This window comes from Chrysemys picta, chromosome 4 (assembly GCF_011386835.1).
Source record: "Chrysemys picta bellii isolate R12L10 chromosome 4, ASM1138683v2, whole genome shotgun sequence".
In the NCBI taxonomy this organism is placed as follows: Eukaryota; Metazoa; Chordata; order Testudines; family Emydidae; genus Chrysemys; species Chrysemys picta.
The window spans coordinates 64,837,867-64,865,255 of record NC_088794.1 but is presented as its reverse complement, the minus strand read 5'-3'; the positions used below and the strand labels follow the sequence as shown (position 1 = coordinate 64,865,255).

The following is a 27,389-nucleotide window of genomic DNA, read 5'->3' as shown; positions in this document are numbered from 1 at the left end:
GGTTATCACCTACCTTAATCCATGCAGCAGTGTGGATTAAGGACACCAATGTGCCCCAGGATTCTCAAAGAGGATCCTGGAAACTTCTTGTTTCTTCTTTTTTGCTGTCTTTACTAAACTCTATTGGGCCTCAGTGAGGATTTGCATCTGAAATGGGCAACCTGGAGCTTTTCTCAATGAAGACATCAGATCAAAGTTCAGTTAGTCAAGGCCTTTCTAAAACATTAAGGGGGCTTGGACGTACACAATAAAAGATGAGCCCTGGCAGAGATTGCAGTAAAAACATTGTGTTCTGTAATCCGGATAAAGGATAGATTATAGGCCAAAGAACAGCCCCTTTTTAAATTGTTTTCAGAACCCTCATACTAAATAACTTTACACTTTGTATTTAAATATATATTTTACCGTAATAGTTTGAGTTTTATTTTGTAATTTAGAATGTAATTTCTAGTAAGTAAAATTAAAGCCGTAATTTTAGAGAGCTCACAGGTTTCTTATAAATATATTAAATGTTTTAGATCTTTTATAGAATAAGAAAACGGTCTATTAGTGAAGACCAAGGACGTCTTAAGACTTTTTTTTTTAAAAAGACTAAAAGTTTTTTTTTTCTGTGTTTATAATTTTAACATTTTGTATTCTCTGACAGCTAACCCAGCCTAATATGCATTTTATTTTTCAGGCATTAACTTGGTAATTCCCAAATATAAAATGTAAATAAATTCAAATAATATAGTTTTAATTAAATCTGTGCTTTTTAAGGTGTTTTTAAATTTGAAACATGAAATAAAAACTAGGAAAATGCCTAAAAATGTTTCCTTCAAAAAAGTAATAATGATACCTTGATACTAACCAGGTCTGTTCTGTGTGTGTATTCAAAGTCTCATATGTTTATTTTAATGACAAAACCATGTCTTATTATTTTTACTCCTTTTAGAGCTGTCGAATCCATATAATGATTAGAATGGAAGCTAAATTCTTTTCTGGTTCATATTTAACAAATGTGTAAATGTTGTAAATTCCAGTTTCAGTACTACATTTTGCTCCTTGTTCCACTTATGCTATCCAGTTGTTTTCAGTGAGGGAGGCACAATTGTAATTTAGGGCAGAATTTGTCCCAGAGAATCCTCATTACTGATGACAATGCACAAGTCAGAAAGAACCCAGCTCAATTTTCAGATGCTTGGTTGAGTTTGCAGTATTGGAACTTTTTAAAATAACTAAACAAAAACTCATCTTTTTTGTGTAAAATGAGGGAAAGTGTTATAGAAGCTATTGAGAAACCCTAAACATAATATCTACTCATGCTATTTTTAGTCACTTCTCAGGGTGCAACCACACTGTACGTGCAAAGCAAAATGCATTTTCATTTCATCTATTGCTTCTGGTTTTTGCGCAGATGAACTTTTTAATCTGCTGCACAGTGTCATGACTTTCAAAGTTAAATCTGTGTTGCTTTACACGGACTATGGAGCATGCATATTTAAAAACTGCTTAGTGCCAGCCCTTGGCCTAAGTCACTGAGTTTTATACTTAGGCTATGTATACCCACTAGTATAAACTCATTTACCTGACTCTGTACATCCTTGTGCATGCTCCCCATACCTACACCAAGTGTTCACATTTACCTGTGTACATACTGCAGTTTTTGTTACGTGACGTTAATGCTACCATTTCAAGGTCAGTATCCCAGGGTCCTGTGCATCACAGGGACACACTCTAGGAACCACTTTGCTGAGGTGGTGTTTTTTCTGTCCCTTGACTTCACACATTTACAAATGGCAATTCCTGCTCACCTCTCCCTCCTTCCAAATTGGGTGGAAGATATGGGGCAGCTGGATGATGATCTGGTTCTACTCCTGCTCCTTGTTGCAGGACAAATGTTTATGAAGTGGAGTAGGTGATCAGCAAGATGCAGGATGGAATCTGGGGAGAACTTTCGGAGACACTGAAGTTGACTGACCGTGAAGGTGAATGACAATCCATTCTGGTCCTATGGAATAGATAATGAATGCCAGTATTGCCACAGTATACCCGTGGGTGAACCATCACTTCTGGTGCAGGAGAACTAGCTTGATGCAGTGGAATCATATAGTTTTGGAAATTTTGGGTGAGCAGCAGCAGCTTTAGAACTTCCAAATGAGGAAACCGACCTCCATAGAGCTGTGTGTTGAGCTTGCAGTATACTTCCAGTGCCAGAATTTCTTATTTAGGGAAGCCATACCAGTGCAGAAGTGGATGGCAATTGCACTGTGGAAGCTAGCAACACCAGGTGGCTATTGGTCAGTTGCAAATCACTGTCCACTGTCAGGGTTGTGGTTGTGTAGGTTTGCAAAGCAATTAACAATGTGATCTATCTACAGGTGGTGTTTATAAGAAAAGTTCCAGAAATAATATTTGGATTTGAAAGGCTGGGGTTTCTGAACTGTGCAGGGGCCATCAATGGCACCTACATCCCAATATTTTGCCCTCCAAAAGGGGTGAGCGAGTATGTGAACCAAAGATGTTACTAGTCACTCATTCTACAAGGCTTACTTGACCACAGACTCATAGAATCATAGACGATTAGGGTTTGAAGAGACCTCAGGAGGTTATCTAGTCCAACCCCCTGCTCAAAGCAGGACCAATCCTCAACTAAATCATCCCAGCCAGGGCTTTGTCAAGCCGGGCCTTAAAAACCTCTGAGGAAGGAGATTCCACCACCTCCCTAGGTAACCCATTCCAGTACTTCACCACCCTCCTAGTGAAAAAGTTTTTCCTATTCATGAATACCAACATTGGAAACACTGGAAAAGCTGATGAAACCAGGGTGCTGAAGAGATTGGGGTAGTTCTTGAGAGGTGGGGGGGAGAAGGGACTTTATTTCTCAGAAACTATATGGTTTTTCATCGTAAGTTTGTGCCACCAGTTATTTTGCAGGACCTCGCTCCTAACTTGGCTCATGAAACCATATCTTGACATCAGTGACCTTGGAAAAAAGGAATACAGTTACAAACTCTGTAGCTACAGAATCGTCATGGAGTGTGCATTTGTTAAGCTGAAAGCTCATTGGAGCTACCTATGCACCCATCTGGATGCCAGTGCGGACAACATTGTTCACATAATTGTCACCTGCTGTGCACTCCATATTGTTTATGAGGATAAAGGGGAATGCTTCCATTCATAGAATCATAGAATATCAGGGTTGGAAGGGACCCCAGGAGGTCATCTAGTCCAACCCCCTGCTCAAAGCAGGACCAATCCCCAACTAAATCATCCCAGCCAGGGCTTTGTCAAACCTGACCTTAAAAACCTCTAAGGAAGGAGATTCCACCATCTCCCTAGGTAACCCATTCCAGTGCTTCACCACCCTCCTAGTGGAAAAGTTTTTCCTAATATCCAACCTAAACCTCCCCCACTGCAACTTGAGACTATTATTCCTTCTTCTGTCATCTGGTACCACTAAGAACAGTCTAGATCCATCCTCTTTGGAACCCCCTTTCAGGTAGTTGAAAGCAGCTATCAAATCCCCCCTCATTCTTCTCTTCTGCAGACTAAATAATCCCAGTTCCCTCAGCCTCTCTTCATAAATCATGTGCTCCAGCCCCCTAATCATTTTTGTTGCCATCCGCTGGACTCTATCCAATTTTTCCACATCCTTCTTGTAGTGTGGGGCCCAAAACTGGACACAGTACTCCAGATGAGCCCTCACCAATGCCGAATAGAGGGGAATGATCATGTCCCTCGATCTGCTGGCAATGCTCCTACTTATACAGCCCAAAATGCCGTTAGCCTTCTTGGCAACAAGGGCACGCTGTTGACCCATATCCAGCTTCTTGTCCACTGTAACCCCTAGGTCCTTTTCTGCAGAACTGCTGCCTAGCCACACGGTCCCTAGTCTGTAGCATGGGATTCTTCCGTCCTAAATGCAGAATTCTGTTGAACCTCATCAGATTTCTTTTGGCCCAATCCTCTAATTTGTCTAGGTCCCTCTGTATTCTGTCCCTACCCTCCAGTGTATCTGCCACTCCTCCCAGTTTAGTGTCATCTGCAAACTTGTTGAGGGTGCAATCCATGCCATTCTCCAGATCATTAATGAAGATATTGAACAAAAACGGCCCCAGGACCAACCCTTGAGGCACTCTGCTTGATACCGGCTGCCAATTAGACATGGAGCCGTTGATCACTATCCGCTGAGCCCGATGATCTAGCCAGCTTTCTATCCACCTTATAGTCCATTCATCCAGCCCATACTTCTTTAACTTGCTGGCAAGAATACTTTGGGAGACCGTATCAAAAGCTTTGCTAAAGTCAAGGAATAACACGACCACTGCTTTCCCCTCATCCACAGAGCCAGTTATCTCATCATAGAAGGCAATTAGGTTAGTCAGGCATGACTTGCCCTTGGTGAATCCATGCTCCCTTTCTGATCACTTTCCTCTCCTCGAAGTGCTTCAAAATTGATTCCTTGAGGACCTGCTCCATGATTTTTCCAGGGACTGAGGTGAGGCTGACTGGCCTATAGTTCCCCAGATCCTCCTCCTTCCCTTTTTTAAAGATGGGCACTACATTATCCTTTTTCCAGTCATCTGGGACCTCCCCCGATAGCCATGAGTTTTCAAATATAATGGCCAATGGCTCTGCAATCACATCTGCCAACTCCTTTAGCACCCTCGGATGCAGTGCATCCGGCCCCATGGGCTTGTGCTCGTCCATCTTATTTCTAAGTAGTCCTGAACCACTTCTTTCTCCACCGTGGGCTGGTCACCTCCTCCCCATACTGTGCTGCCCAGTGCAGTAGTCTGGGAGCTGACCTTGTTCATGAAGACAGAGGCAAAAAAAAGCATTGAGTACATTAACTTTTTCCACATCCTCTGTCACTAGGTTGCATCCCCCATTCAGTAAGGGGCCCACACTTTCCCTGACCACCTTCTTGTTGCTAACATACCTGTAGAAACCCTTCTTGTTACTCTTAACATCCCTTGCTAGCTGCAACTCCAAGTATGATTTGGCCTTCCTGATTTCACTCCTGCATGCCTGAGCAATATTTTTATACTCCTCCCTGGTCATTTCTCCAATCTTCCACTTCTAGTAAGCTTCTTTTTGGTATTTAAAATCAGCAAGGATTTCACTGTTAAGCCAAGCTGGTCGCCTGCCATATTTACTATTCTTTCTACACATCAGGATGGTTTGTTCCTGCAACCTCAATAAGGATTCTTTAAAATACATTCTGAGTGGGCACAGAACAAATCTGGTTTACAAACTGTGTACAGGCAGCTAGATCCCACCCACGTGCACATTGGTCCTGGTTCCCAGTGAGCAAGGGAAATCAGGGATGCCATATGTGCACACATCTTAGAACAGCAGGGAAGCAGAGGGTGATATCTGCCGAGGGATACCATCACACCCTGCACAGCAGCTGGAAAAAAAATATGAGAGAACACTGGCAGATACTTGTGAGGGTTTTGTTCCCCTGTAGCGGATGGTCATGGGTAGTTTGTTCTTGAGATTATTCACCCATTAGAGACAATTATAATAGGACGCCTCTTCTGGGTTAACACCTTTGGGATTGGGTTTGTGCTAATGAGGGTGGTGCCCAAGTTGTACTGCGTTCATTGGGCAATGCTTTTGTCTTAAATGTTCACACTTGTTTACAAACCTGTTATTGGGAGCACTCTCTCTCTCTCTCTTAACAATCTTAATGACATTTGATTGAGGGAGTTCACCCTCCCCTCCTCTCCCGTTCATTGTTGTTGGTGCCAACTGCACTTAATGGTTGTTATGGAGCACTAACTCCAAGGTTGAAACAGGTCAAGGTTTGGCGGGATGGGGGAGGGAGAGAGAGACAAGAGGAGGAGGATCTGTTTTGAAACTGCTCCTGGTTCCGCCTGTCTCTGCCTATGAGCAGGTCCTCCAAAGTCCTTCTCTGTCTGCCTCTGCTGTCTCTGGGGGGCTGCTCCCACCCTCCTAGTGAAATGGTTTCCCTCTAGAGAGCCAAAGGTCCTGCCAGTTCAAAGGCAAAGGAAGCGTTTTTTTTTTTTCCTTTGGTAGAAGACAAGAAATACATAGCAAAGCTATGTTACATGGGGGAAGGCCATAATATTGATACTTCTCAGCATTCCAGAAATGTGACTTTGGCTCTCTCTTTGGTTCTCAGACAACTTCTGCAGCCTCCAAGGAAGTAGCAGAGGCTAATAATAGTAAGATACACGTACTGTTTTTAAAAAATTTAAATTTCCATAGTGTCTTGAGGGGTGACAGTTCCTTCCAGGGGCTGTGTTATGAGTTTGCAATTTCTTCTTTAAAGGCTGACCAGCCTTTGGAGTACATACCAGTTTTCAAGGTACCAGAGAAGAGAGAGAGCTTTCTAGTCTTGTGAAGCACATCTGGGTCTCTGCCAGAGAGCTGTTTCTACTAATGGTCATTCCTCTACATATTGCTGAATGGAGGGATTTGGTATGCTGTGAAGGTGGACCAAGCAGATTTGCACTGCTCTCGAACTTCAAGGGATAGCTAAAGTTTATGCTACACCAGAAATGTGCTGAAATATGCCTAAAAGACTAGAAGACAATAAAACTGGAAATAGACTATAGTCTCAGCTAGCATACAGAGTTTCCATGGAATGGGAGAAGTGAGCCATGAACACTATCCACCTACCCCTGGCATTACCAAAAAATCCTGCCCTTGGCCTGGCTAAGAAGGGCAAAATGGATGGGAAAGAAAGAGACCCACCACAACTTTATTTTGTTCCGTAAAGTTTCAGATTAGCATCACAAGCCCCTTGCCTCGTCACAGCAAAAGGGTGTGACCAACAGGCCAGATCCTTCCCCCATCCCTGTTTATTCCAGTTTATGCAGTATGGTGAGGTGCGTGGAGAGGCCAGGCAACAGGAACGCTAACAATTTTTATAATCTTTCAAGGGAGAAAGGACTGCTGTGACATTCCTCAGACAACCTAAGTGTTCCCTTCCCAGACCTAACCCCCATTTATGCATAGCTGCTGTTTGTAAGGGGACAGTAAGATCTGGGATGGGGGGCGGGGGGGAAATTCAGTGAAACTGTGTAATCTTCCAAGGGACAAAAGGCAGCTCTTACTAATTTATGGCAACCAATTATATGTTTTTCTACAGGTGTCTCATCACCCAACTGGGACCTTTCTAAACCATCCCTCTCCCTTCCTCCAGTCTGCACTGCCCTGCAGAGCTTTGCTGCCTGCATGCTGGCTGAGAAATGCACAGCTACAAGGGCACAAAGATTGTTCCTTAATAATCTGTTTTCTAGTTTCTGCCAAATGCATAATAGTGGTTCATGGGAAATCAATAAAAATCAGTTATTATAGCCAGGTCTTGCTCGGGGCCAATTTTGGGTAGAGTGACTGGAGCAAATGCTAGGCTTAAAATCAGCAATGTAGCAACAGAACAAGAGGGGATATTGGTGGGGAGGGTGTAGATCCTTTGTAACTTACCAGCTGTGGGGTCTGTTTCCTGCCACAGCTGGAGGAGTGGGGGAATTGCTCAACTGGCTCCTGCAGGTAGAGGTCCAAAATGCCCTGGAAGACAAGGAATATGTCATCCTCCATGTCCCTGCTGCCTCCTTGCCGTGACCGGGGTATCCTGTTGAACAATGAGGATGGTGGAGTTGAGGAAGGGGTCTTGAGCCACTTTAAGCTCTGAACCAGGAGCCCTTGACAGCAGCCAGTCCAGCTTGTCACAGAAGAGTCATGTACAATGAGCCCTTCTGGAATGTCTGTTAGTCTTTTGCCTTCCTGTAAAGGAGCCTCAGGCACTTGATGCGTTCCTGGCACTGAGCCAGAGTTGATTCAGTGCTCTCCAGCTCCAACCTCTGAAATTTCCTGATACAGGTGAATATTCCTGATGCTCTGGGTGAAGAAATATGGAGGACAGTGTACTCCAACCACATGTGGACTGCACCTGGGGGTGGTTGGCTGGGCAAGGGCTGTTCTTGGAGCAGGATCCATGTTCACGTGTACTGAACAAAAGCGTGCAGCAGAGAACGGTTCTCATGTGGTCGGTGCAGCTTGCTACTATTGCTGAAAATAGGCTGGTGATGGTAGGGGATACAGGGACCTTCAAAGACCGGGTAAGGGTGAGGAAGAAAAGGGTTCAGTGCACTGTGGGAATGGGGGTGGAGGGCTATTGAAACTCAAGACCTTGTATATGCCTCTTACATCTGTCTACGCTTCACACCGGCATGGGTATGGAGCCATTCTGCAGCCCAAGGTGTATTTACTCACACACCTCAGGTATGCTAGTTTACTCACCGAGTACTCACCTTCTGACAAGTGCTTCAGGGCTTTAGATGTGGACAATAGGGGGAGTCTGGGACAACCACACGCTTGAAAACGTGGGCAGTTGCTAGTGTAGATGTACCTTTCAAAGTAAGTTAACTCAGATCTGATTGGCAATGTGTGAAGGTACATATTGCAAGGGAAAAAAGTGACACTCTGTATATGTTTTATCTGAGGTGCAGAAACATGCTGCCAGGAAACTGGCCACATATATGAAGGCTGGGTTGGCAGAATGGGGAGGCATTCCATTACCAGAAGGAACCTCGTAGTACTTTGACTTGAGGGCTGGACAGAAATGAGCCATGACCCTTTCGCTGCTGGGGGCAATTTTAATGCGGGCTGATTGTGGAGTCAGGCAGGTTTAATTAAAATGAACCTGTTCATGAGAAGATAAGAAGACCTGTCTGTCTTGTAGCAGGATTCTATTCTCATGATTAGGCCACTAAGCATAGAACCATTAGGCTTCTGTGAACTCTGCAGATAACTTGTATGCCCCCTTTGGAAAAGGGAGGTGTTTTGGATTGGGGTTTGTTGGGCAGGCAAGAAAATTAATATGATTTTGTTGGTGACAGTGCTTGGTGGGAGGGAAGGCATATTACTGAGGAGGTTGGTCATAAATAAGTTGTTTTTTGGGTTTTAATTATTTTGTGGGGAGAAGTTATTGGCAGAGAGTGTTTTGCAGAAGGGAGAGGTATTTCCCTTTTAAAGAAGGGGTTTGCTTATTTAAAACAGGGAGAATAAGTTATTTGTCTGATCAAAGATCTAGATCATAATTGTGAGGAACTTGCTTCCAAGCAAATATGGAGTTTTAACAATTCTTATGCAAGGTTGAGAGGCATATCTTGCCTCTGAGCTGAAGGTCAGGATTTAGCTTCCGACTTTGTACAGTTTGTCTCCGGTTTCTTTGAATATTATGTATTTCAGTCTGTACATTCCTCCACAATGGATAATGTAGGTCATCCGACCACATTTTGACCTCTGGTATTTAGATTATTCTGGATTCTCACCTTTTCCTCTTTCACCTGTCCTCTTTCAGCGCTGTTTTTTTGTTTTTGTTTTTTAACTGTCTGTGTTAGGTACAAGAGAACTGCTCTAGACTGTTCCTGGGGATTAGCCCCACGCATAGCAGCGTCAGTGTTGGGTGAGTGCAAAGGTGGCTTAAAGTTGTCTGCGCCTCCACCCTTCCTGAGTTGCACCTGAAAAATGTACGGCACGTTTCACAATCTGGGCAATTTTCCTTTGAATTAATAAGGAGAATCATTAAACTAGAGTGGGCTTTTTTGTATTGCAAAGGAGCTGTAAACAAACCTGGACAGCACTGCACAAATGCCTCAACCCCCTCCTTTAGTATGTTTTTGATTGACACCTGTGTTATGTGACTGAGGATAGTGATTTTAAGTGACATGTTCAGACACAAGGTCACAGTAAAAGATTTAATTTGTTTGAAAAGTTAAAATAGGGTTACCATATTTTGTGCCTCCAAATGGAGGACACTCCCCGGGGCCCTGGCCCCGCCCCCAGCCCCGCCCACGCCCACGCCCCAACTCCGCCCCCTCCCAAAGTCTCCGCCCCCTCCCCTGCTTCCCGCGAACATTTAATTTGCGGGAAGCCTGAAGCAGGTAAGGGGGGCGGGGGGGAGGAGGCGCGGCCCAGGCTGGCCCCCCGGCGGCTCCAGCCTGGGTTGGCTCGGGCCCTGGGGTGCCGGCCCCGACCGACCACCCCCCGCGGGCCCGGCGCACCCCCCGGCTCACAGCCCCACGGGCCCAGCTCCCCGACCCCGGCCCGGCTCCCAGCCCCGCGGGCCCGGCGGACCCCCCGGCTCCCAGCCCCGCGGGCCCGGCTCCCAGCCCCGCGGGCCCGGCCGACCCTGGCCCGGCTCCCGGCCCCGCGGGCCCGGCGCACCGACCCCGGCCCGGCTCCCGGCCCCGCGGGCCCGGCGGACCCCCCGGCTCCCAGCCCCGGCTCCCCGACCCCGGCTCCCGGGCCCAGCGGACCCCCCGGCTCCCAGCCCCGGCTCCCCGACCCCGGCTCCCAGCCCCGCGGGCCCGGCGCACCGACCCCAGCCCGGCTCCCGGCCCCGCGGGCCCGGCGCACCGACCCCGGCCCGGCTCCCGGCCCCGCGGGCCCGGCGCACCGACCCCGGCCCGGCCCCGCGGGCCCGGCGCACCGACCCCGGCCCGGCTCCCGGCCCCGCGGGCCCGGCGCACCGACCCCGGCCCGGCTCCCGGCCCCGCGGGCCCGGACCGGCTCCCCGGACCGGCTCCCGGCCCCGCGGGCCCGGACCGGCACCGCGCTCCTGGCCCGGACCCCGGCCCCGCGCCCAGCCCGGCCCGGCACCATGCCCCCGACCCCGGACAAAGAGGCCCCGGCCGAGCCTCCCGATTTTCCCGGACATGCCCGGCTTTTGGGGATTTCCCCCCGGACGGGGATTTGAGCCCCCAAAAGCCGGACATGTCCGGGAAAATCCGGACGTATGGTAACCCTAGTTAAAACATGAAGTCACAGATTGATTGGAACAGTTGGTGAGAGACAGTCAGATTGGCAACACTGAATTGCTAGAGTTGTGAATGTGTTGTGCTGTAGCTTTGAGTTTTAAGCTTAATTTGGCTTTTGTCATCCGATATTCCTTTCAGGATCTTATACCTACTTATTGGCTAATAAATTAGACTAGTATGCAGTGTCTCATGTCTGTGTCAAGTCACTTCTTTTCTAACTTACTTTTGGAGTTGAACCATTCCTGACCATTGAAACTGGGATAGCATTTTTAATGGGGATGGATGGCAGAAAGAGAACAAAAGAGAGCATTACATAAAAACATTATTTTATAATGTATGTTTTTGTTTGTTTAATATACAAAACAAAATATATGTAGATATTTGCACAGATCAATTTAGTTTTTCTTGTTTTTTATCATGCATTTACTTCTGTAATTCAAATAACATTCTAAGTTGTGTGTCATGCAGGGTTTTCACCAGTTCTCATTGTGTAGAACTCTTCCCTGTGTCCGCCATGCTAATGAATGTATAAGGAGTAATAATATCTCACTAGAGCTCAACTTGACTTTGTTTTTGTGACTTTATTGAAACGCTTTTATTCTGTTCTCTTAATATTAGGCACCTTTATTATATGACAAGAATGGTTACTATTGTCTAATGTCTTAGTAATACCTACCATGAAGTTATTGCAAATTCAAGAAATTAAAAAACACTTTCAAACTTAATGATTTCAAGCCATTTTTTCTTTTTTGTTTTAATTTTCTTTAAGAAATGATGTTGGAAGCTATGAAAAGGCAATATTTTATTTTACAGATTACATATAAACATAATTGGACAGCCTTTCAAAAGCCAATGTGCAAAATGTTTGTGTTTTTGCCTGTGCCTAATATAGGTATTGAAATGCCTAATTTGTTCCCGGTGTCTTTGTATGCCTGTTTTAGAGTGTGCACAAAAGTGCATACTTTTGGATACCTGACCCACTTTTTTAGGTGGGACCAACTGGAGCAGTAAGGGTTGAAATCTGCATGTAAGATCCACAACACAGAACCTCAGAAAGGTAGGATTACTGAGGATCCCTATCTCTTGCTTTTTTCCTTCCATAACTTTTAAAGTTCACTACTGACAAATTCTTTGTTATATACGTACATAAAGCCTAAATGAAAAATTATAGATTTCGATTAGCGGTATAGCAAGTAATTATGTTTTTATGACAAATCATGTAAGGAATTATTATAATTAGTATAGTATGTTTTCACAGGTCAGTCCAGCAGCTTCTGCACGATTTGGTCACTATTATGATGTATCTAAAACGGTGTCTCCAGAACTACTTAAATCTATAAAGTGGCACCGGTTTTTCCTTCCTGAAGAAATGTCTTTGCACCCTGAAATAAAAACTTGGTAAGTTCTTAACCCATGTGTTACTTATATTTTTAGTTATTTGCATGCAAGTTAAGGGGAAGATTTTTAAAAGTGCCTAGCCAGTTTGTTATTACCTGTATCACTAGCTTACAGTGCCACTTGTACTCCTAAAATCCTTTAATTGCTTTTGAAAATCTCCCCCTAAATGTTTGCAACCAAGGAGTAATATAAAGTAATACTGAGAATGAAAGGTCAAAAATAGTTTAAATTGCAAAAAAAAATCTAAATCTGTTTTCCAAGTTGGAAATTTGTAATAGTGCGGGTCAAACATAAATAAAATGAGAGAGACCAGAAACGCAATGAATAGATGTTGTAGAATTGATTTAGTTGGTAACTATTAATATTTTATCTAAATGTTTATATGTAAAATGTATGCACATAATTTAAATTTGGAATATGACTTGTCTTATGGCCATTTATAAAAATGGCATTAATTTTACAAAAATTTGACTTTTAAAAAAAATAGAAGTATTAAACTCTAATACTCTAATAATGGTGTGATTCATACACAAACATTTTACAGGTGATTAAGGCTGTGAAGTAAGAAACTTTTCTCTGCTCTAAGGTACACATCTTGTAAATACAGCTAATGCCCAAGCATTTCAGATTATGCAAATGACTGCACCGCAACTAAAGGTGGGGCAAAATTTGTGTGGGCTTACCCAAAGAAGGACAGCTCTGCTTTGTGGTTGGGGGAGAGGGGCAGAGAGTAGGGCTGGCTCCAAGGTTTTTGCCGCCCCAAGCGGCGCAAAAAAAAAAAAAAAGCCGCAATCGCGATCTGCGGCAGCAATTCGGCGGGAGGTCCTTCGCTCCAAGCAGGGGTGAGGGACCGTCCGCCGAATAGCTGGACGTGCCGCCCCTCTCTGGAGTGGCCGCCCCAAGCACCTGCTTGGCAAGCTGGTGCCTGGAGCCGGCCCTGGGAGAGAGGAAGAAGGTCAGAAACTGCTGTAAAAGGTGCTCGGTAGTCAAATTTGCAGCAATGACACCTCTCCCCTCCTCCCCCAGGAATGTGCATAAAGGTACGAAACCTGGGTGGGGCAAGTCTCTATGTGAAAGCAGCGAGGAAGCCAGCACCCACCCTCCCTCCCCTAGTAGTCAGCAAGTGGAGGCGAATGGTAGGCTGGGTTACGACCTGCTGTGGGCATTACGTTAGTCGCCCCTTTTAAAGGGGGGCTGGGAAGGAATTTTTCCCACATCACAAGAATTGGCTTTGGTGGAGTGTGTTTTTTTCGCCTTCCTCACAGCGGGTGTGAGGATGGACCTTTTCTGGTGAATAGAAAAGGTGGTAGGCCATATGTCGCAACTTATTTTGGGCGGACGTTCAGTGCAGGTACTCCATAGGGAGGGCAGCCACTGACCAGATAAATGGCCAGGTAAAGGACTTAAAAGGAGATACTGGATAAAGAAACAGAATGGGGGAGGGGCTTCGGGGACTCCCATGACCTGGTACGGCAGGGAGCCAACCCCACCCCCCATTCTCATAGCCCTCCTTAAGCCTCTTGCGAGGCTGGTGGATGGTAAGGTCCAAGCCATGGATCGGCTGGGGGACCTGGATGGAAACAAAGGGGGGCTGGTGGAAGCCCTGGAGAATTGATTTGAATAAGCATGGATTTGCCTGAACTGTACACTTTATCTTCCAGGTAGTCCCAGACATCTATATAACAAAGTTGCGGCCTGATTAAAACCCATAACAAGTCTCCTGTCCTTCTTGCGGTACAGGTCTGTCACATCTTATGCTGGGGTTACGTTCCGCAGTCAGCGCGTAAAGCGAAAATCGCCTATAGTCAAAATTACATTGAGTATAATGGCAGGCGGAATCGCCCGCACTACGGGTACAGTATTAAAATTGTTATTTTTCTCTTTTTTTGTTTTTTTTGTTTTTGCAGACTGCGTAAAGCTGAAATCGTGCATGTTAAATGTGCGTAAGATGCGACAGATCTGTATACCCAAAGTGTATTGGTGCAGACTATCTAACCCCAAACGTACATTCAACAATATAAGATCATTTTCTGTGTATTCTGCGTGTGTAGTATATGTAAAGAAACCAACAAACAAATTTAAAATCCTGGCCCCATTGAAGTCAATGGGAATTTTGCCTTTGACTTCAACAGGGGCCAAAATTTCACCCACAGTATTCACTAGGGACCCAGGAAAGTGCTGAGCAACCTCAACTTCTGTTGGAATCAGGCCCTATAGGATACCACGCACAGAGCTCGAGCCTCTCTTTACACATTCCTACACCTCCCTTGGAAGGCGTCCCACATACTTTGATAACTGCTGGTCTAAAACAATTGGTATATACGTTCTGCTGTATCCTTGTGATTTATTACTAGGTGCTGCTTTAAACAAAAAAATTGAACTATCAGTTTTTGTTATGGATGAAGTAACTACATTTATTAGTTTTTTCCAGGCATATTCACTTCCTGGTTGTTTCTTTCCTCCTTCCTCCCACCCTCCACTACATCTGCGGTTAATGTTACTCAAGAGAAGAATATATAACTAACCTTTAATTTGCAAGAGTTCATCCTGAATGCTTCAGAGCAGAATATGAGTTTGTAAGAAAACTGTGGTGTATAAGTTATGTCCTGTGAATAGAACTAAAGTGGCCTTGTTGCCATTATGCCTTGCTTCCCAATTGCTATGCCATAGAAAACAGTGCATTATCTATTAATGGGCAGGGCCATAAATATGCAAAAATTTGTAGAATTGTATGTGTTAAATAGGAACCAATTTTTGTGAGTGAGGTTACAAATCGTCTCAAAATATTTGTAATTCTATACACTCCCATTAACAAAATTATTTTATTCAGTATGCTCATGAGTGGCTGGACTGTTTCTATAATTATAGCTTATGCCTATTCTTTGATAATTAGAATGTTCTCCTCCTCCCTACGCAGCTCAGATGTGGGGAGAGTTTGGGTCAGCAGGGGAAAGAAAACCTTTTGCCCCTTTAAATATTACACACACATCTTTTCCGCCCTCCACGTGGGCACTCAGGCTCCTTGTGGCTTATCAGTTGGACAGAAGGGTGCAACATAAGCCTATTGGCTATTGTGTGCCCAAGGGGAAGGCTTATAAGCTCTTCCCCCTGCCCACGGGTGCCATTCTGCACCATAAGAAAAGCTTCTTCCCTCCTCACCTTTGGGATTAGAGTAGAACTGGGTTTTGAAAGCTTGCTGTGGGCATCATTCTAGTTGTCTTTTAGGGCTTGGAAAGTCATTGATGTGGGCTATGTGGGGGTTTTTGTATTCTTCTTAGCAGCCTAGGAACCCATGGGTAGGTTAGGTTGTAAAAGTCATATTTTTACAACTTGACAGGTGCCCAATGTAGGTACTCATTCAATAAGGGTTAAATTCCCTGATAAATCAGAATTGTAAGAAGGTTAGGAGAGGGCTGTCCTAAAGAAGGTGGGAATGGGGGTTCTAATATTTGCTACAGCAAGGAGACAACGTCTTCTTCCACACTTTCCTTAACCCCCATGCCATGGGGATGTGTTGGGGTCCCAGCAATGATACTGGGACCAGGTTAATTGTTTAGGGGGCTGAGAGCAGCCATCTACCAAGTGAAACAAAGTAATGGGGGAAGCTGATGGCTGCCCTCCGCCAGTTGGCGTGGATTTTAAAAGAAGGATGACCTGCTTTGGATGAGTTATTCCTGGATAATTTCCAGATGTGTTAATTACTAAAGTTGTAGCCTTGTTAAATAGCATTCTTGGGATTTTATCATTCTTCCTTTGGTGTCCGGGGCAAAGAAACATGAAAACGTTTTCGAGCGAGTTCATTCCTTACTCAGTCACCAAAAAGGAAGTGTCATCCTAGACACTTAACTCTTCACCACAGACCTGTCTGTCAGCTATGTTCATGTACATTCTCTGAACATGTCATCAGTCTGCAGCTTTTCAAGAGGCCCTACTATACTCATTTCAACGATATGTGTGTGTAGAGTTATCAGATGTGGATTGCTGTTGGGAAGTGTCAGAGTACGTAATAAAACTCCATTTTTAGTGGTTTAATAAAAAGGAATGAAAACTAAATGATTGGTGAACCTGTTATCTCTATTGTTAGTTCAAGTAACACACTTCTTTTGTACCTTCTGTCCAAGTTGCCCAGTTAAAGCTACTAACATATTGTTTTACTTTGAAAAGATATAAAATATATTTTTGTAATTCAGGCAAACAGAAAATTTAAGCTGCGGCATTGCATTTTCTTGTATTTGCTGTCTTCAGAATGTATGTGCTCAGAAAATAGGTAGATAGACTTAATTTTATGTAGAGCCCAATTTTCCAGATAAATTTGCCTAAAACAGCTTAAACTGTCTTTCCTAATGGGGTCTACTTACAGATAATAAGCCTATTTTTCATACCTTTGATAACTTAACCTTTGTTAAATGCTTAGAAATTATCAATAGGAAGTCAGAGACTCTGTTGTAACCAGGATACCTTCTTGCCAGCTCCTGTTTTATCAGTTACTAGATGGCAAAACAAAAAAGGATAAGAACGAATTGTTTGAACCCGTTATCAGAATTAAACAGTGTTTAGTAACAATGCTAAAATAAAAAAATGACAACATTTCAAAATAAAAAATATCATATTTGTGGCTTTAAAATATTATGAGAAACATTGCCAGAATGATAATGTATTTTATTATGGAGTTACAGTATTTAATCAACATTTTCCATGTCCATATTATAGTGGGCTAGTTCAAGGTCAGACAAACTATAGTTAGACACAAGCAAAAGAAATCCTATTGTTCACATTCAAAAATAAGTTAATTTGTAGAATATTTAGCATTGTTTCTTGACTTCTTATTCTGCCGTGAAGCTTTTTTTTCATAGCAGTAAATGAGGAGTTAATTATTTTTTTTTTAATTTCCTTAATGTAGCAATGCACTACTTGTGAGCACATGCAGGATTGACAATGGAAAGAAGCTACGCTCATTTTCCATAAGTTTTATTGAAAGCTCCCAAATCCATTGTGTTCACTCACACACTGAAAATACCAGAGCATGGTGGCAAAGGCAACAGGTCACCTTTTGTTGAATAGATAGTGGAGTCTTGAATAGATAGGGTGTCTTCCAGGCAATGATTACAGCTGATGCTAGGGAATGGTTGACTGGAGTTTATCCACAAAATTTGACTTTTTGTAGTTGTTCTATTCTGGTTTGGCCTGAAAATTCTGTATAATATGATAGGTGGTCTTTAGACATTCCTCATGTAGACTGTGTACTGATGAAGTTATTTGCAGTTGTTCATTTCATATGCAATAATAAATTGAAGTATCTATTGAAACACAGAGTAACTCAATTTAACTGATAATGGTTGAATGACTTGGGGCTACCAAAGGGGTTAAAGAAAAAACAATAACCAAAAACTGAAGTCTAATTTTGACCCAGAAGTAAAACTCCTGCAGTCTAGTTGTATATGAGAATATTTTAAAGGTCTGTTAAATTTTAAAACATTTAATGACAGAAGACATTAAGAGGTTATTAATCTACTGTAAGAACTTTTTTGATTTCATCATTATATAGTAAAAACTCCATGCAGATAAATTCAGAACTGTATATTTGCTAAAAGCTATTTTTAAATTAAAGCACCTTTTAGTTTCTGAGGTGAGCAATGTGTAGCTTTAAGTATTTGAAATGTATTTTTTTTAAAGCCAGTTAGTTTAATGCTCACTGCTAATTTGAAACAGTGTTGTGTTTTGTTTGTTTAAGGAACTAAGCATATGTTTGCCTGAAGTCTGACTTTTACGTGCTACGCACCTGCACACACACACACACACACACACACACACACACTTTATTTTCCCTCCCCAAATGTGGGTATAGGCAACGTAAAGTCAAATTTAGTTAAATTTCTATGCAGGTAAGTAAACTGTGAAATACATTGAGAATTAATATATTGTTAACCTTTGATAAACCACAGAAGTAGCTCAATATTGTCAAACTAAACAAACGTTAAAATTAATACAGAACATGATAATATATTTTCTAAAGTCCTTAAGTGACTTTGCAGCCCAAGTCTCATTGAAAGTCAATGGGATTTAAGTTCTTAAAGCTGTAATCCTATAAAAATTTAGGCACATGCTTAACTTTATGTACGATGAGTATTCCATTGACTTCATTGGGACTACTCAGAGTGCATAAAGTTAGTCCCCGATTCTGCGAAGACTTACTCTTGTGCTCACTTTAAAAATTGGAGTTAGGCTCCTAAATTATTTAGTCACTTGTGAAAGTTTTATCCTATATCTTCCAAGTAACTTACAAACAAATTAATCCTCACAATTTCTCTGTGCGGTAAGTGGAAAAGAATTGTTATCCTTAAGGATATATGATAAAATAATATTATCCTATACTGTTGTGTATTTTAAGCTTTGTTAAGGTATAAAAATAACAAAAGGAAAATAAAACATAAACTACACTGAATTTACTTCTTAATCTATTTAAATGGAAAGGGGCTGATGGTAATTTTTTATTGTTACTGCTGTATGTATGAAAATTAAAATGGTACAAGGTGAGCTCAGATGAACAGGATATTGATCAGGTGTACTTGAAATAGCAGTTCATTAGGTATGTGTTAATTATATGAGATTACTTCTGAAATGCTATGGTGGTTTCATATTTTAAATTGCTTATTAAATCATTAATTTTCTAGGAGGTAAATGAGCCTTACATTGTCATCTTAATCTCTGCAGATTTTACCTTTCACATGTCGTCAGGGCACTTAAAGCAATCACAGCTGGCTTTCTAGAAATACTGTATTAACATCTAGTTTGTTCAAAGAGGATTCATTGCTTCTGCTCTGTTTTTGTTTCTATCATGTGTCTACCACTTTCAGGCTTAAAATTGCATGTGTTTAATTTTAGTTTACTTTTTTGTATGACTAATATAGATTCATAAAAAAGTATCAGAATGTTTATTAAATTAAATTATCTTCTCACTGACAGTAATATGACCTGTGGTTACACCAGGCTGCTTCAATCTATCCAGAGGATCATATACCAGGAAGGATTTGATGGATCCTATCCCCAGGTACTGAGCACCTTCGGTGTCTTCTATAATCATGTAACTAATGTTGTTTTCAAAATTCTCTCTAGGGTTACACATGAAAGGTCTTGGAATAATTAACAGTGAACAAGCTGTTTCTAAGCATTGCTGAAGTAAACAAGTAAAGTAAATAGAGAGCCTGGTTCATATGTTAATGTGTATTGTGAGTTTTACTTAGTTCTCAACGGATATGGGTAGACTGTGCAAATTAACTGTAAACCAACATTTTTTTAAAAGGCTTATTCTATGCTAGTCGCTACTAAAATAGGTTGTTAAATACAATGAAACTAGGCAAAGTGTATTTTCCCCTGTAGATTTTTAAGATAGCTGTTTTAACAACATGGAGTTCAAGATTAATTCACAAAACTATTGAGAGTTGGCAGTGTATTCCATGCTGTGAGGTTTGGGGTTTGTTAGTAAATTAAAAGACGTATCTTTCAATAACAAGAATTGAAACACAAAGAGCTATTATAATGCCATTTTAACTTAGATTAACTATTTATATCTCTCAGAACAGCTTACCTTCAGGCATCTCTGTAAATACTCATAAATCATAGCATGAATCATCCAGAATAATTTTTTAAAGACAACAATTTCAGAGGAAAACTTTTTCTAGTTTAACCAATACTCAACTGACAGCTTTCTTTGTCTTAGTCAATCAAGAAGACAGCTTCTTTGGAGTTCACCTAAATAAAATAATCAGTCATGTGTGGTGATGCTTAATTGATAGATAATTATATTATCTTCATTGCTGTTATACAATAGAAACTTTATTAAGGTAGAAGTTACCTATTATCGGTTCCGGAGAATGTAAAAAAATATAATGTGCTATATACTACTAGGCAGTTGAATTAAAACTATCTATGAGGGAAGACAGCCTTGGTTTTGTTTGGCTGCTTTTCTATCTAGGAGTGTTTTTTAGGAACATTAACTATATGGAATATTTGTGTGTTCTTTTAGCTTATTTTTGCAGTTTTCAGTCTCTGCAGAGATTCATGGGCAAGCATGTTTTCCCTTTGGTGGCAGTGCCCGTCTGGAGAAGTAAATTGGTCCCTGACAGGCACCTCTCCCCACTTACTGTGGTAACCATGGCAACAGGCATGTCATAACAGTTCCCACAGTATAGTATGCAGAGCTGCTCCTCCAACAAGATGACAGGTCCTCTGGAAGCAAGAAATCTTACAGAATGCAAAAAGCAACAGCACCAAAGTGACATGAACACCCTGGGAACCTTCAGCCAGCAAATAATGTGCTACTGGAAAAGACTCCAGTAACTGTTTTTTGTTTTTCCTTAGGTGTTGGTTTTAGCTTAAATATAGAACCTATGTATATTCCTGAGAAACATTTATATTTTAATACAAAATGATGAAGTCCATAATTTTTGGATAATTTTTTTGCAAAAAATGAGGAATAAAACATCAACTAACATTGTTCAAAGAAATACTCATAATGTGCACTATTTTAAAATATTTTGTTAATATTAATAAAATCAAAACCAAAAAACTCCATGCAGATAAATTCTGAACTGTATATTTGCTAAAAAGCTATTTTTAAATTAAAGCACCTTTTAGTTTCTGAGGTGAGCAATATGTAGCTTTAAGTGTTTGAAGTGTATTCTTTTTAAGCCAGTTAGCTTAATTTAGAAAGCCATTAGATCATGCCTAGATATTAATTTCTGCTTCAGGGAAGATATAGAGAGCTTGAAAATGAAAATGATTTGCTGCAGCTGAAATGTTACTTTTCTAGAATAATCTTTTCCCTATTCACAACCTTTCTTCACACAGCATATTTTGCATGTTTAGGGAGCCCTGTATAATACAACACTAATAAAAGTACATTCAAAATTGAAATTAATTGAGGGCCAGATCATGCTCTGGGTCTATGACCTATAGATCTCCCACTTCTATGGGTAATTCAGCTGTTTCCATGGTATGCACTCCTTTCTCTTAACAGAGTCCTGTGAAGGGCTTTCTCTATGGCCAAATAGAAAGAGGGTGGACCTGGTACAGGCTGCATCTCCCCTACTTCTCCTCTTCCAAAAAACTAAAAAGAACCCTCTGCGAAATTGTATTAACTTCTGAGTGGTGCCCCCCTCCACCTGGAAGAATCCTCTCTCATTGATAGTAGCTCATGTGAAGCTGGAGGAGAGCCCACAAGGATATGTAGGCACAGGGCTGCTGAATAGAGGGCTCTGATTTTGTGTGGACCCCGCCTTGAGATTTACAGGGATTGGTGGCCAAACCCCAGCTTCTTCCATACAGTCAAGAGACAAACCTCATGGAGTTTCTAGATGTCTTTGCAAGTTGTTCCATGGTAGGGTCTGTCCCTTAAGGCAAAGCTAGCTACTGCTTCAAGTGATGGTCCATCTGTGTAGAGCATATGTGGGCATGCATGCATACCATACGCCTGAATCTGGAAATTTTGAGCAGCGGTGTCCATTGGTCTGTACATGCCTAGTTGAACTCCTCATGCTCTGAACCAAGGGCATCAATGGCAACACAAACCAACATCTCTCCAATTCTTTCTTACCATTGTATGTCTTGAGTCAGAATCCATGTCCACTTCAGTCTCCTGCTTCTGTAAATCTGTGAATACAATTTGTAAATGATTTAATAGCTTAATATTTTAGTGTTTTACTGGTTTTTTTATAGTTACCATAGTTAGTTTTAGGTACTCTCCACTCTGGGGGAAGCTTCTCCCTCCAAAAAGGGATTATCCCAAGAGTTCCTGGGTTCAGAAACTGCTCTCCTGTCCTGGTTCCTTCTCTGTCAGTGACAACCACCACCGCTCCCTCTATTGCCTTGGGAAAACTCCTATTGCCACCAAGTGCAACTTCTGCTGTTCCTTCCATCCCCAAACTCATGAGGGACGAAAGTTCCATCTGTGGAAGCAGCTCATGGAGCAGGCAATGAGACCCCATTGAATTGAGGGCAGCCAAATGGAACTGTTTCTCCTATTGGTCACGACAACACCAGTTGCCTCCAGATTGCCAGAATCCCTGCACCTAAAGTAATTACAGAGCTTCATATGAAGCATACCATCCACTTACCAGTATTTTTGCCAAAAGTGTATGTCTCTGATGAGAAGGCTTCATTCCCTGGACATCCAATGGGCACTAGCCTTTTATCTGCTAAAACAAAAGCAATTAGAAAAACACCTAGACTTTTTATTGTCATAGATGAGAGATCAAGAGATCAAGCTATCAAGCTCCATCTGCCCAGAGATTCTCTCAGTGGATCTCGGCTGCATCATCCTTTGCTACCAGCTAGCTCATATTCCCTCCCCGGATGGATGCAAGATGTACCTTTACTAGAAATATGTGGGGCAGCTACCTGAAGCTCATGACATACCTTCACAAGATGTTACACTTTCTTCCAGTCTTCTACAGAGACAGCCATGGAAACAGCAGTCTTGCAGATGGCCATAACATCTGCATCCTGGCACCCACCTCCTGTTTGTTTGACTACTTGCTTACTAATGTGGAGTACACCTAGGAATCATCACTCAGAGAAGAAAGTACTTCAAGATGTGGTCCATATTTGCATTCCACTAACAGCCTTCCATGCCCACTGCTATGAGTCATCTCTAGATTCACAGTCAAAATAGGAATTGGAGAGACATTGGTCTGCACTGCCCTTTATGCTCTCTATTCAGATTATGAGGAGTTCCACTGCGCATGTGTGGACCAACGAACACTGCTTACTAAAAATATCCAGACACAGGCTCATGGTGCGCATGCATACCCAGGGGGAAGCCAGTACAAATTACTGGGGCCCGGCGATCCGGAAGGGGGGCCAGCTTCCCCAGCTTCACCCCCTCTTGTTGGCCCTGTTTAGCCAGTCCGCTCTTGCTGGGGGGCCCGAAAAAAAATTTCACCGGGGCCCAAACCCGCTCTCGGCGGCCCTCTGCATACCCATTTGTGTAATACACATATGGACCTCACATCTCAAAGAACCTCCGGTTAAAGGTAACTAACCTCCATTTTGTAAAGGAATGTGATGGATGTAGTCTTAAACTGCTCTTATTTAGTTTAATGTTCAACTGTGAATAAAGCACAATTCTATAAATTAATTTTATTTTAAATGGAGATATCCTATCTCCTAGAACTGGAAGGGACCTTGAAAGGTCATTGAGTCCAGCCCCCTGCTTTCACTAGCAGGACCAAGTACTGATTTTATCCCAGATCCCTAAGTGGCCCCCTTAAGGATTGAACTCACAACCCTGGGTTTAGTAGGCCAATGCTCAAACCACTGAGCTATCCCTTATATGTCACATGCAACTTGCAGACATTTTGATCTGTGTTATCATCAGTATGTTGATGACCTCTCATTTTCTTTAAACCAAGGTTCCATGGTCCCAGTGTCTGAACTGGAATCTAGCTAGAAGTGAATGGAATGTGACTCCGCCCAGATGAGAAACAAATCTAACAGCTGTAGGAGTAGGAAGAGGCTACTATTAGAGGTTTAACAGACTTTTGCCAAAATGGTCCAGAGCCTTTGGGCCCTGATGCTCTGTTAGCATTAATGACTCATAGAGCCTTTCACCATCTCTTGCTGGCCAGGAGACTGCAACAGTTCCTCTGTAGAGTGGACCTGACAACAGTTGATATCTGTTACTTCTCGGCTTCACTGCTGCAATGAACTTTACTTGGGGCTATCCTGAAGTTCACCCAAAACCATCACTCGTCTCTTAAGTGGGTCAGGCCAGTCTGAGCAGTTTGCAATCAAATGCCCCCTCTTAAATCCCTAAATAATCTAGAATCTCATAATATAATATTCCTTTTCACCATAACCTGGGACATGATTAACATTGGCTGGTAATGGCTTACTGTTGGGAATTAAGTTTGAACAATCTGTAAGCTAAAAATACTTTAAAGTCATTGGGAGTTGTGCCCACTTCACTGTTTTAATTTGGTCCATCATGTTTGGTGACAGGACATTCTCAGTTGACTTCTCTGGAATTATCTTTCCTTGGCATCCATTGGAGCCCAAATCTAGTGATCTTTAGGGCAAAGATGCTGGTCAAGGATTTATTTTGCCTAGAAATGAGTAAAGTTGATTCATTTAATCTAAAATAATTTATTTGACTATACAACTTCTAATATTGTGGAATGTATTTAAAATTGTCTACTCTCCAACACTGCTTGCCTCATAATACAAGAATTGAATGAATAATTAGTCTGTTGTAATATCAACCATCCTCATAGAAATTATGAAACACAGAAAATATACTTTGTCCTCAATGAAACAAATAAGGGTACTTTTAGCATTTTTTAATATTGATATATCATTATCCTGGAGTATAAAGTTCTCATACCCATCCTACAAAGAGGAATTAAGTGTTGTCCTATAAGGACTTGTTTGTCCTTAAAGCAATTGGGGGGCTAACTTTCTGATTCAGTTTTGTAAATGTGTTTACAAGCTGCTCTTTTTTATTTTCATTGACCAGAAAAGGCAACTTTTTTGTTAATTGCAAAAGTTCAGAGCAAGTTGAGAGACCTCCCATTTCTATTGATGACTCACCTGTGTATTATTTATTTTGTTGATATGAGATACTTCGAACACCATTTATTTTTCCTGCTGACTGTCTAGAAAAACCGGACAAAGCTGATTTCGTAACCTAGCCATAGTTTGTGAATTGCTTAAACATTACAGAAAATGGGGTTTTCTAGAAATTTTTGTACACCATCATGCTCTCTGATTAGATTCTCAACTCTTACCTTCCCCACCCTGGCCAAAATTATGTAACATTCCAACACTTAGATCAATGTCAGGCTTTGCTATATTATCCTGTGCTAGGATGCGGGTACTATAAACAGGTAATTTTATATATTACTACGCACCAGAGAAAAGAATGTGGAGCAATAATGCACCAGTAATTGAATATATTGCTTTCAGAGAGAACAAAAGAGATTCTAGCAGGTCAGTTCACTTCTTTATCCAGGAGAGTTGAATAAACTGAGTTTGATGCAGCAGTGTGTGTGTTTTATAGATGAGTCCGTAAAAGCCAAGGCCCTATCAACTCTGCATGAACAGAGTTTTTTTAAGAATAACTGTTCGCTCTAATGTCCTGGTCAAAATTTCCCCTCTGTGTCTCAAACACGCTGTGCAATGTGCTAGTTTTGTGTCTGGTTTCCACTCAGTAGGAGCTGTGCTTAGGTAGTTGGTGAAATTCTTCTTTCATATGTGGGTCTAGATTCACAAAGGGCACTTATGCACTTTGCTGCCTTGTAGTATTCATAACTCTGTGTTAAATGCTCAGGCTTTCTGTACAATGCATGGAGACAGTTAGGTACCTAAGAATGGGATTCACAGAAGTCAGCGCACTGAGCAGAGAGCTGCCTAAGATCGCCAATAGGAAATGCTAAGGAGAGGGATGTTGCCTAAGGCTCTGCCGCTGAAAGGGATTTAGGCACCTATGTCCACTCAGTATTCACAGCCATGAATCCTCTCCCTGGAGTTAGGCACCTAAGCCAAATTAATGGTTGAGGAGAGGGGTAGTGCCCTCATAACTTTTGGACCAGTGGTTAGAACACTCATCCATGATATGGGAGACCTGACATGAGTTTGATAATTTTTCCCCTTCTGCCTGATATGGAGCAGGGATTTGAACTTGAGTCTCCCACCTCAGTGCCCTAACCACTGGGTTATAGAGTATTCTGTGGAAGGTCTCTCTCAATCTGTTGAAACTCTTCCATTGTGTATAGTTAAATATCCATTGATCCAGGGAAAGAATGAGTGACTCCATAAATCAGTGGTTAGGGCACTTATATGGTAGGCAGGAGTCCCAAATTCAAAGCTCTGCTCCACATCAGGCAGAGCGAGAGAACTGAACCCATGTTTGCCACAACCTGGGTGAGTGTTGTAACCATTAGGCTAAAAGTTATAAGGGGACCACTACCACAACCATATCCTCCTCCATAGTCTGTTGTATGGTTTACATATGCTCAGAGAAGGCCTACTGGATCAGGTCCTAAAAGCAAGATAGGCAAGGGAATGCCAAGTTAGTGAATCCCTCTGGAGCTTAGGTATGAGTTAAGTAACAAGCTTCTGGGCAGAGTCAGGACTTAGGTGTCTGAGTGCATCCCCAGCTGCCAAAAGTTATGTCCCTCAGGGACTTGAATGGCAGAAACGTAGGTGCTTCAGGATTTTAGGCATTTATTGGGTTAGGCAGTAGCTGAGCAGGGGTTTTGTGAATGACAGTGGCATCTAAATTCTCCTTGTGAATCTAGCCCAAGTAGTTTATCAAAGTACTCTGAAATTGCTTAGGATCAAAAGTGATGTAGGTATAGATACGGATTTTGGTAAATATCCAGGAATGAGGTATGAGTGACTTATTGGCATCTTATATTGCAAACAAAAATGTTTTGTAAGAAAATATTTAGTCAGAAACCCAGTATTCACTCTCAGTATGATGAGCAAGTTCCCAGAATGATGTAATCCTTTACCTCTGGCGCTACTACAGCATTCATTAGCTAACACTCTCCTTTAAAGACTATCAGAAAGGAAATATATTATAGCCTCAATCCTTTTCCCTCAAATCCCCTGTCCTACACAAAAATGTGCACTCTGGGTGCATCTCCTGCCTATAACCATAGCATCTTAATGGGACAGCTTCAGTTTTGAAAATCATATTTCCTTCTGAAAATTTTGTACTTACTATTGTTGCAAGTAACCCTTAAAATTACTATAATGGAAAGAGATTGGAGAAAATAATGCATTTTTCTCTTTACTTTTGCATTTGACAACCCGTGTCATATAGTCAATTTAACTTTTTGGTGAATGATCCACACTCCCTCGTGCAAAAGGGAGTGTACCATCTATATTTACTTTTTTTTTTTTCAATGTATACATTCATTCAGTAAAAAGAGTGCTTCTCCTTTGCTCTAGTGGCGCCTTGAAACATTTGAAAAATAAAATTATGCAAATAGATTACTCCAGGAGACCCCCTTCACCCAGTCATTAATATAAATATTAAGGGCAGCTAAAACATACTTTTGATCTTTCTGTTTTTTCTCCAGAGTCCTCCCCCATTTCTTTTGGCTGTGGAAAGCAATGTGCTTTGTAGCATTCCCCAATGTTCAATAAAAAGGATTCTTTCAGATTGAGAGGACTGTAAATTCCTAAACTGAGTGACCATCAATTGCCCTG

At 42.0% G+C, this 27,389-nt stretch overlaps 1 protein-coding gene across 11 annotated transcripts in view; it reads left to right on the top strand.

The window, feature by feature from the left end:
* Positions 1-27,389, top strand: part of ELP4 (elongator acetyltransferase complex subunit 4) — a 259,381-nt gene that overhangs the window by 68,939 nt on the left and 163,053 nt on the right. For all 11 annotated transcript variants that reach the window (XM_065592512.1, XM_065592505.1, XM_008179080.4 and 8 more), the window contains 2 exons: positions 12,037-12,176; positions 19,140-19,224. In XM_065592512.1, coding sequence (XP_065448584.1) covers positions 12,037-12,176; positions 19,140-19,224 — 225 coding nt within the window. The remainder of the gene's footprint in view (positions 1-12,036; positions 12,177-19,139; positions 19,225-27,389) is intronic.